At 39.2% G+C, this 11,242-nt stretch overlaps 2 protein-coding genes across 3 annotated transcripts; one reads left to right on the forward strand and one right to left on the reverse strand.

The window, feature by feature from the left end:
* The first annotated feature begins 31 nt into the window (after positions 1-31).
* On the forward strand, positions 32-2,812 carry LOC148958407 (uncharacterized). The gene has a single exon (XM_089112970.1). It carries the CDS (start codon positions 32-34, stop codon positions 2,810-2,812), a length of 2,781 nt encoding a protein of 926 aa, XP_088969096.1.
* A 2,247-nt stretch (positions 2,813-5,059) lies between these two features.
* LOC135692346 (uncharacterized) lies at positions 5,060-11,151 on the reverse strand. 2 transcript variants are annotated; one of them, XR_016144670.1, is made up of 2 exons: positions 9,010-9,864; positions 5,060-7,717 (listed from the first exon to the last, which is right to left on the reverse strand). XR_016144670.1 is itself a non-coding variant. In XM_089113025.1 (2 exons), the coding sequence occupies exons 1-2, from the start codon at positions 10,143-10,145 to the stop codon at positions 7,576-7,578; spliced, it is 417 nt and encodes a 138-aa protein (XP_088969151.1). In that variant the 5' UTR covers positions 10,146-11,151; the 3' UTR covers positions 5,060-7,575. The 2 variants fall into 2 exon arrangements, 1 of the variants encoding a protein (XP_088969151.1); XM_089113025.1 differs by lacking the exon at positions 9,010-9,864 and adding an exon at positions 9,871-11,151.
* Between the last annotated feature and the right edge of the window lie 91 nt (positions 11,152-11,242).

Genomic DNA, 11,242 nt, shown 5'->3' on the forward strand with positions numbered 1-11,242 from the left:
GGGTCCGAGTCCATTCTTGCTAAATGCGACGATGCAAAGGCACATTGGAGGCTATGAGGAGACAGATCCAGAGTTTGTCAGGTTGGTGGTTAAAAGTTTATTTGTGGATGATTTTGTTGGTGGCGGTAGAAACTCGACAGAAGTTATCACATTGAAAAAGAAACTCACCGATGTAATGCAAGAAGGTGGCTTCACTCTTCACAAGTGGAAGTCAAATATTGAGGAAGTGTGCAGCTCGCCAACGGTGGACAGTGAAGGCGATGAAGACGAAACATTTGCGAAGCAGAAACTTAATCTGGATGAGAGCCGAAGTAAAGTCCTTGGGATAAAGTGGAATCCAAGGAGTGATATAATGGCAGTGGAATTGTCACAGGTTGCAGAGGAAGCAGAAAGGGATCTACGCATGACCAAAAGGGAGTTGCTGAGCCGCTTGTCCAGAATCTATGACCCATTAGGAGTTGCGGGTCCGATCACCATTGTTGGTAGAAAGATCTTTCAAGATGCTTGCAAAGAAGGTATAACTTGGGACAGTTTGGTCAGTGAAGATCTGCATGGTAGATGGAAGACATTTGAAAGGAATTTGAAGCAAAGGTCAGAGATAGAGTTCCCAAGATGTGTTGCATTGTCAGAGAAGCCAAAGGAGATGTCATTGCACACCTTCGCAGATGCAAGTCAAACAGCCTACTGCGCGGCCGTGTATTTGGTTGTGACGTTGCCGCAAGGAAAGTTCAGTAACCTGCTGACTGCTAAAACCAGGCTGCCTCCATTGAAGAAGGAAATGACAATTCCACGTTTGGAGTTGACAGCAGCACGGATTGCGGCAAGGTTGGCAGCGACAGTAAAACAAGCACTGGCAGGATTTGAGTTAAAACGGGTCTGCATGTGGTCGGATAGTTGCACGGTTCTCCATTGGCTGCAAAGACGAGGTCAGTATCGCCAATTTGTTGAACACAGAGTCAAGGAAATCGAACATCTGTCAAATGGTGCAACATGGCAGTATTGTCCAACAAGCGAAAATCCGGCGGACCTTGGCACAAGGGGCAAAACACCGCTACAATTACAAGGAAGTGACCTGTGGTGGCAGGGACCATCGTGGCTGATTTCTGATCAGTGGCCAGAACAGCCCATCTTGTCAAGGGAAACGGAAATCGAAGATGAAGAAATAAATCCAGTGTTACAGATGGCCACGACGATAAAAGAAAGGGGACTTTCAAGTTTGATAAGGTTGAAAGATTATAGCTCAAAGAGAAGATTACTTGGTGTAACTGCGTGGATTTTGCGTTTTATGAAGAACTGCAGGGCAAGCAAGGGAGATAGGCTCCAACTGAAATACGTTACAACGGACGAAGTAAAGGAAGCGGAAGAAAGGTGGGTGAAAGTAGTACAATCCGAAATTGAGGAGAGTGCAAATTACAAGCAGTTGGTGCAACAGCTGAACGTTGTAAAGATAGACGGAGTAATGAGATGCAAGGGAAGATTGCAGTTTTCTGGATTGTCGTTTGAAGTACAGAATCCAGCGTTGTTACCAAGAGGACACCATTATACCAATTTGGTAGTGAAAGAAGCACACGAACTTGTACTTCACGGATTGGTGAGTATGACGTTAGCCGAGGTCAGACAAAGATATTGGATTCCAAAGGGCAGGCAAGTAGTGAAGAAAGTGCTGAAAGAGTGCAAGCAATGCGCAAAGAGAAGTTCCAAGCTGCTAAAGGGAACAGTCACAGCTCCGTTACCGGAACTTCGGGTTAAACCAGCACGTCCATTTGAGGTAACTGGATGTGATTTTGCAGGTCCAATTCACTTGAAAGGCAATGAGAAGGCATACATCGCTCTTTTCACATGCGCGGTAACACGAGCTGTTCATTTGGAGCTTACAAAGGACATGACAGCTACTGAGTTTAGGGTGGTTCTGCAAAGATTTGTTAGTCGCAGAGGAGCACCTAGCACAGTCATTAGCGACAATGCAAAGACGTTTAAAAGCACAGGAAAACAGTTGAAGAAGATATGCGACAACGAAAATTGGCAAGGATATTTAACGACGAAGAGAATAGACTGGATATTCAACGTTTCCAAGGCACCGTGGCAAGGAGGATTCTTCGAAAGACTGGTTGGAATCTCGAAAACGACCTTGTACAAAGTCTTGGGACGTTCGAAGCTGAGTTTCAGAGAGGTTGAGACAATGCTCATACAGGTAGAAGGCTTGATGAACAACCGACCGCTGACCTACCAGACGGATGAGCTTGAAAGTGAACCTCTGACGCCTAATCACATGATTTTCGGATATGCTTTGCCAACCATCGCCAACGATGCAAACGATGCCAATGAAGAAATGAGTGACGATGAGGAGTCTTCTGCAAGGGTAAATAAGCGACTTAAGTACGTGTCGACAATAAAGGCTCATTTGTGGAAGAGATGGACTCGCGAGTACTTACAGGGACTGAAAGAGTACCAAAGACAAGCTGGCCGAAAATCGAGAGTGCCGGAAATCGGAGAAATCGTGCTTATCGTTGACAGCACCATCCAAAGAAGACATTGGCGAATGGCGAAGATAGTCGATCATATAAAGAGCAGAGATGGAATGATAAGAGCTGTTAAACTGCACGTTTTGAGCCAAGGAAAGTTGATAGAATTGGAAAGACCATTGCAAGGTATTGCGTCGTTAGAAATAAAAGCACCGGTTTCTGAGAGGAAATCTACACCAGATGGGGAAGACGTAGAAGAGAGGACCAAGAAAAGACCAAGAAGACTAGCTACGTTTGCCGGAGAAGAAACGAGAGAACTACAAACTCGGGTTTTGAATCAAGAAGATTAACTTCTTGATTGGGGGGAGTGTTTAAAATATTATAGCCATTTAACCATGAGGACTTGGGTCCGCATTTTATATTCACACTGTTTGTAGTTAGAACCGCAGGGTATCATGTTTCAAGTTGACTTGTTATGTTGAGTTTTGGTGAATTCGCAAAAAGAGAATTCATCGCTAAAGTTTCGCTATTTTATACGAGTGAACTCGCAAGGTTGGGGTATTTCCAACAAAACTACCTTTGTCTTTGTCTTTCTCTGCTCATATAAAGGTCGCTATCTCGAAGAAAAGAAAATGTTTTGGTAAGCTGAGATTTCTCTTCAGCTATCTGCCTAGGCATACTCTAAATGAACGATACAAGCTCTATGTTCGATCCCTTTTTAGATTACGGCAATGTTTCATACCACATTCCACCAAAAGTATGTGACTTTACCACCAAAAGCGGTAACACCTTATCAAATTTAATAGAGAAGCTAGAGTCTGTCCAATACAACGCTGCCTTAGCTGTAACAGGAGCCTGGAGGGGAACGTCCCGAGAAAAGCTGTACCTTGACCTTGGGTGGGAATCTCTAAACCTCCGCAGATTGAGCAGACGCAAATCAATCCGAACAAGTTTTATGCGGATAAAATTTATCCGGCACAGTGTAAACTGGCTCTTATAAAGTCATAAACAATTTAACCCTTGACTACACAAAGGACCCATTGCCACCACTTCAACAGGTGCAATATTCACTTCGCGAACGTGACACAATCCGGCAAATACGAGCAAGGTCTGAAAAATATAAATCTAGTTTTTATTCTCACTACTTGTCCGAGTGGAACAAACTTGATCCTGAAATTAGATTGTGACCTTTTGTTGCTGTTTTCAAGACAAAGATACTTTATAAGATCCGCCCCCCCCCCCCCCTACAAAATCAGTATTTGGGATTCATGACCCGAAGGGCCTGTCTCATCTTACTCAACTCAGGGTTGGCTTCAGCAAGTTAAACTTTCACAAATTTCAACACAACTTTAGAGATACAATAAACCCAATGTGCCCAGGTAACGATGGAATCGAGGATACGGAGCACTTCTTGTTGCTCTGCCCCTCTTTTGGTGTTCAAAGGACTGATCTCCTCGCTGGAATATGTACTCTTGTACGACCATATGGATATGCAAATCTTGCAAATGATGTTGTGTTGCAAATCTTATTGTGCAGCGATAAGAATTTTCCAAACCATCTCAATAGAAGCATTCTTGAGTTAACAGTACGTTTTAAACAAGTTATATATGAGGTGTGATCTGTGATATTGCAAAATTACTTAAACTGCAGCAAACATCTTGTCTTCTGCTATTCGCTAATATTTTTGCCAGACATCTAATTTCAGAAAAAATGTAGTGTTCTTTGTTTTTTTCTTTCTTTGGTAATTCGTACGTAGTTTTTCGTGATGCCACGGAGTAGTCAAAGTATTTTGCACCCAGTGGCATTGTCCTTGTAATGTCGTTAAGTATTTTGTGGGTAGTGTAACTAGTAAATTTGTATTGTAAATTTTTATTGGAATGTAAAAAAAAAATAAAAAATCTCTGGAAGTAAATTTGGCAAGCTACAGTTGGGGGAGAGCGGTCGTAAGACTACGGTCGAAGACTAAGAGGCGCCACAGCTGTGTGCTGAGCAAAAAATGGCAACACACCTCCAGAGAAGTTCACGTTCAAGCCAGAAGATTGGTCGAAATGGATCAGGAGATTTGAACGCTTCAGACTGGGGTCTTAGCTGAACAAAAAAAAAAGATGAAGAAAATCAAGTGAATACGCATATCTACACTACGGGAGACGAAGCAGATGACATTTTGCAGCCTTTTGGAATGAGCGAGGCTGACAACAAGAAGTATTCCGCGGTTAAACAAAAGTTTAAGGGGCACTTTATTATAAAGCGCAACGTGATATTTGAATGTACTTGCTTCATTATGCGCGTTCAATGTGAAGGTGAGTCAGTTGATAATTTTATAACTGATTTATATACCCTTGCTGAATTTCGCAATTTTGACACACTCCACGATGAATTAGTCTGAGAAAGAACTGTTGTTGGAAAAAGAGACCAAGTTTTATCAGAACGACTACAACTGGAGGCCGATTTGACGTTATCGAAAGCTATAAACTTGGTTCGACAGAAAGAAGTTGTTCGAAAGCAACAAAATTTAATTTCAAGTTCAGTTTTTACAGGATCAAACGTTGATGTGCTTAATGACAAAAGGCAAGCGAGGCCGAGACAAGAACAGCAGAATTAGTTAAGAAAAGAAAAACAAGCAACCGCAACCCCGAGGGAAGTTCTTCTGAAGTGAGGCAAAAAGAAATGTGATAAATGCTTTGGTCCTCTTCACAAAAGAATCCACTGTCCAGCACGCAATTCTCATGCAACTCGTGTAGAAAAACAGGACATTTGAAAAAGGCTTGCAGAAGTAAAGAGCTCAGTGAAGTTTTGGGTGAGATCTTTCCAATTTTTTCTGCTGATAATAATGATGATATATTTATGGGTGAAGTTTGCATCAATTCAGTGCATAGTAACACTCATGATATGCCTTGGCAGGCTGAGGTTTGCTTGAACCGTGTAATCGGCTGACATTTATGCTAGATTTGGGGGCAGATGTCTTTATGATTCCTCATTCGTTATTTGAAAAGCTAGCCAAAAAGGAAATTCTTGAATTGGAGCCTACAAATAAAGTATTATTAGGCCCTTGTAATAATAAAATCAAATGTTCAGGAAAATTTACACGAAAATGGAGTGTAAACAACGAAATGCTAAATGAAGAGATAAAGATCTTCAAACACCTTTGTTAGGAAAAATAGCTAATTCCAAATTGAATTTAATTCAAAAGGTTGATCACATAAACGAAGTTGGAGAAAATTATACCAAAAGGGTTCTTAAAGGGGCTGTGTCACGGTTTTGTAAACAAATCAAATACACGGGACATTGCGCGTTTTTAGCTTAACTTGCACATCGGGATAATGGCGGATGGTGCTCCGGTGCATCGATAAGCTCTATTAATTGTATTTTTTGAGCGTATTTACCAAACTTGGAATGGATATTTGCTATATTTCAGCATATGTACCGACAATCGAAACAATAAGTGTGATATTAATTTGGTCTAGGCTAAGGAAGTGAAGCTTCATTCAATCATGACGAAGATATTCCGTTTGTCTTGGTGAATTCAGATGGAACTAGACATTCTACAACAAAATGATTGCTTAAAATTTGTCCAGCAAACTTTAATAATGTTTCTCGCTTATAATATTCATCGGTAAGGTAGGTTTTTTGGTGTCATTTCGGCCAATTTCTATAAACAGTTCCCTGCCAGTTACGGTATCCTAGCCATAAGAGTGGCCTTTGTTTTTTTGTATCGTCATCGTTTATCCAAAGAAATATGGTGATAAAAGTGAAGTAGGAGCCTTCATTATTCGTTTCCTTCCATAAAACATCCAGAAATGCCAAAGGTTCCCACGATGGGCACGGATACAAAAACTGTTTGCTATTGATCGCAGGTTTTTTCACCCAAACAACTTTCGCAAACTAGCGTGTTGCCACGCGGGATGTACCTTGTGACACAGCCCCTTTAATGAAGCCTTTCACCGATACTGTTCTGAGCCAAGAACAGAGATAATTCAACTACCGACTGAGTCGGGCCAGAATGGTGGTTTAGGGAACTTATGGGCAGTTGTAGGGGCATTGGCGATTGTTGTTGAGAAAATCGGAGGCAAATCTCTTTCAAACAAAAATGGCAACAATTTCTTTCATGGTACTACACAACATCTTTATTGAAAAGAATGATACTATTCCATCAAAGCTTGATTTGTCTGTTAATTCTTCAACACAACAAAAGCGATAAAGAGCAACAATACGCAATGTTATGTTAATGAAAGCTTCTCACAAGATTGTTGATCTAAGAAAGAATGAAGCAAATAAAGCCAGAACAACCATTAAGGTGAGTTTGCATAAAAAACTACAGACCCTTTATGGCAACCAAACATTAAGTGCTAATTAGACACTTAATTGTGATTAACAGAAGAACAAATAACTTTTTTAAACACGCAAATTACTAACAAAACTATTACGCAAGCTGGATGATAGAAATTATTAATATCTTTTTACTATGTTTCTACTTAATTAAAACTGTTTTATGCATTATAATTCTATTGAAGAAAAATTATGCGAACAATCTTATCAGAAGCATTAAACCTGTTATTCACTCTGCTAACCCCAGCTAAACCCACTATTCAGGCACTCCCATAATATAAAGATTTTAGTAAAACAGCAACAAAGGACTGCATTTCAAAACCTAACTTTAAGATTGAGAAATACAAAAGGAAAATTATAAAAAAAGAGCTGTAGCTACAAGCTCAACAAATAGGGAGCTGTACAGCAATCTGATTGTTGGCAAGATCAAATTCATATAAGGGGTTTTTTAGAAAAAATTTAAGTTTTACCAAACCTATACTGTGTATTCAAAACTTTTACAAATTTTGTTGAGACTTTGTTATTCAATCACTAAAGACTTTGAATTATTTGTAAATATGCTAATCTTGCTAATGTTCAGACATGACCATTATTTTTTAATGTCTAATGATTTACTGTGATAACTTTAAAATTGATAGTAAGAAGAATAGTTGTCCATATGTTGTTGACCCTGAATATTACCAGAGCTAGCTTGCTGTGGTGGGTTTTGCGCATTTATCAAATGTTGTACAAGTTCCAGTTCGTGCTGTCTAGATTTTTCTGCTTCTTCTCTAGCAAGGGACAAAATTCACTCATTCCATTTTGCCTTTCTAACTGGCTTCTTCCTTCTTTCGCCTTCCTTGCTTTTGAAGATATTCAACATTTCATCATCATCTCCATTTGCCAGACTATCATCATCACTTTCATTTTCAAGGGTTCTGGCGTCTATCCTGAAAGTGAAAAAAATAAATTATCATCAAAACATCCTTAATGCCAGTATCTACTGTTAATCCAGCTTTATTGTTAGTTTTACTGAAATTCACGTTTATAATGGTATAAGAATACTATAAATTATGTCCAGGCTTGAAGTTCTTAAAGGAGAACTGACACGCAAAAATAACTTTGGTTTATTCGATGCAAAATTTGTCGCTGACTTCTGGAAAATCTGGAAAAAGTTTTCTTCTAGGATTCGCCGTTTTTCTGATATTTGCACTTTTATCCGTCAATTACGTCACAGCCAGGACTCGGAAATTTCCCGAAGCGGAAACAAGATTATCGCCAGGAGTTGTTAAAATTCTCGGTTGACGTCACAAGTGACATGTTAACAATGCCGTTGTAAAGGCTTTGACCGCAACGGTGAAAGTACAAATGAAGTTTCGTGTTTTATTGAAAATAGTGTGCGATAAAAAGACAAAAAATTGTCAGGCATTTCATTTATAAGTATAAAGAAGCTAGAAAGTCCTAGCTACATGTCTGATAAGACGCTAATATCCACATAAAATTTATTTTTATGCCATGATATCTTCCAAGCAGCATGCTTCGAAACATTGAAAGAACCTCAAAGCTTGTGAAAAAAGGAGTCGACTTTGTTTGAAAACTGATACCGTTTCTTCAAAGTTTTTATTTTTACAATTACAAATAAAACCGCAACATAGGGGTGGGGGGATGGGGGGGGTGGGGTTGAAGCAATAGCCAAAAGACAAACGAAATTCAGTGGAGACAGCGGTAAAAACGATCCTGCAACCTGCTTTGGGTGCAGTAATATGAATTCAAGAAAAACCTTGGTTGATGGGAGCTGCGAGTGTGACTAAAAAATAATTTCACTGAACGTGATTGTTGTATTTGAACAGAGGTTGAGATACTAGTCTTGCAAAAAGACCATCCCCCACCCAAGTCAAAATTGCTTGCAAGAGAAGAGAATGTGCCAGTTGATAATCCTATGACAGCTAAACAGAATTTTCTTCGACTAAGAAATCAAGTTTTTTAACTAAGAGGTAAGAGCCTATTTCGTAAATCCAGATTTTTCGACTGCCAGGTAACTTATCAGTTCCCGAAACCTTCACGTCCGGTGAAAATGGCATATAATCCGCACAAGTCGACTTTTAACCCGCCTTTACTATTTAATATCACTATACAGTTTACTCGTTTGAAACATTGAAAAATTCAGCGAATTAGGCCATACAGACAAAGCAGTCTGGACAAAGACGCCTCAATCTCAAATGAAATTCTAGTTTTACGATACCTGATCTCATTTAGATTGTAGCAATAGCATTGTTTTTAACAGAAATTCCATATCAGTTCGTGCTTCCAATCTGTTCTTTGTTCATAACATCGTCACTGTTGAGCCATGGGACGACTGTCTGCCCAAGCGGCAGCGCTGGCTGGTAGCAAAAACTCAGACGGCTTAAACTCTCCATTTGTCTCGAAATCAATGTAATAAAACTCGGACTCAGAGTCCCAAACCATTGAAAAAGTCAATTATGTGTCATAAATGCTTGTCCGCAGCATTTTGTTAAAGGTTTCTATAGAGAAACACAATGCGTGCTGAGAACATGTCACTTGTGACGTCAAAGATGATCGCCCACTCGTGACGATTTTCGCCTCGAGTCTCAAGTTGTCGGAACAATTGTCGTTTCTCAACTTAAAACGCCTGTATTTCAAAAACGGTAACTGTGATTTAAAAAAATTTTTCGATCCCGGAATTTGCTTGTCACAAACTACCGTTTTAGCCAAAGTTATTTTTGCGTGTCAGTTCTCCTTTAAGAAATTCCCTAGTCTTAACATTTTCTTTAATCATTGCTGTTATTTCGGATCAAGTATGGTTTCAGTTAGAAACGGCACTTTCATATAAAATGTGTCAGTTGTGGCCGAGCAATATTCTTATGACTTTCTCAAAAATTGGTTGATCCTGAGCTTGAATATTTTTAGAAACTATTTTCTTATTTCTCCAATACAAAACCAAAGCCGAGTTTCCTTTAAAAATCATATTAATGGGCATAATATTTTTGGATCTGTTGTCTCTGGCTTTCTTCAATATGTTGATTTAACGCTGCTTTATAACAATTGTCAGTCAATGTGTAGTATTTACACTTAAACCACAGACCTGGATGATACTTTCGTGGCTTTTTTGTCCGGTATGTTGTTTTCTATGCCTGCTTCGTTGGAACATTCGCCACAATAGCTAACGCCTGTCCCGGACCACCATCCTGGAGTCTCGTCATTCTCTTCTGCAAAACTACATGCGTTACATAAAGGAATTTTGCAACTTTCGTACAACTGAAACAGATGTCGGTTTTTGAGTGACACAAAGCCATTTTTTGCTGTTTTGTTATTGGCGCCAAATGATGAAAAATCTTCCCTAAGTATGCACTGCTTCATTTAAGCAGAAAATAAATTACTTTTACAATGTTCGTAATTTATGCATTAGGCTCGGTGCATCAGAGTCGCTCCAGAGTCGCGTAAGCGATAGGTTCAGTCGCTCTAACTGCATTCTGCTGCACTCAATCAAATCAGTCGAATTCAATCCATTTAAATGTCGCTCTTCTCATGCGCCTAATTCAAGGAATAGGCCCGGCTTATGAGAAGTTTGACTTTTAACCTAGGCGTAAGTCAGTTCTTATCATCAATATCAAATCAATATTATCATTATACAATTATCTTCTAAGATAAATTTCTCAAGAGTGATATTATAAAGTTTCTAGCAACAATAAGATATGTGATTACCGAAGCAGCAGGGCTGCGAGTTTTAAAGCAACAAAATATAGAAAAAACATAAAAAACTACGTTTGATACTCTTGCTGCCGGATTGTCCAGGGAGGTAAAAGTTGATTAAGGTGTTATGAATACCAAGTGATGATGACCACTAAGTCTGTTTCAAACAGGCGCCTTTTACTTGCAAGCATAAGATCATTGCATCGCCTCTTGGTTGTTGTGTTACGTTCATTGTCAATTTAATATTCATTTCCACAGGTGCGTGCGGCACACTGCTCATGTTTCATACTTTAATATGTTTTCCTATTTATGCGAGAACTGTTTTTATCAAGAGAGTTGGTTGATTAGTGAAAATTCTTTCATTTCTGGCTATTCTACCTAAACATTTTTGTCGGTTTATGCCTTTAGACTAAAGAAAACGTAAATCTTGCCCAAAACATTAATCACGTTATCTTTGTCCTCTATATTGAAGCCCCCTAGACGTCAGACATTTTCACGCGAGGAACGAAACTTATTAATGATTACCAAAGCTTCTAGTATATCTGAATTGTAGTAGGAATAAACTGAATGCGTTTTTTCATATTTCCTAGTTTGACAAATAGTTCGAAAAATTGAAAGACTTCAAGCAAAAAAAGATACCTGACAAAGAAATCATAAAACATGTCAGCAAAACTGCAGGAGTAGATCATTAGGCCGAACATAATCAATTAAGCATGGAAATTCATTTCACATGAACAATGAATTACCTGCGCGTCGTTACGGCT

The sequence above is a fragment of the Rhopilema esculentum genome, chromosome 16 (genome assembly GCF_057945365.1).
Source record: "Rhopilema esculentum isolate cy_ngs chromosome 16, ASM5794536v1, whole genome shotgun sequence".
Classification (NCBI taxonomy): Eukaryota; Metazoa; Cnidaria; class Scyphozoa; order Rhizostomeae; family Rhizostomatidae; genus Rhopilema; species Rhopilema esculentum.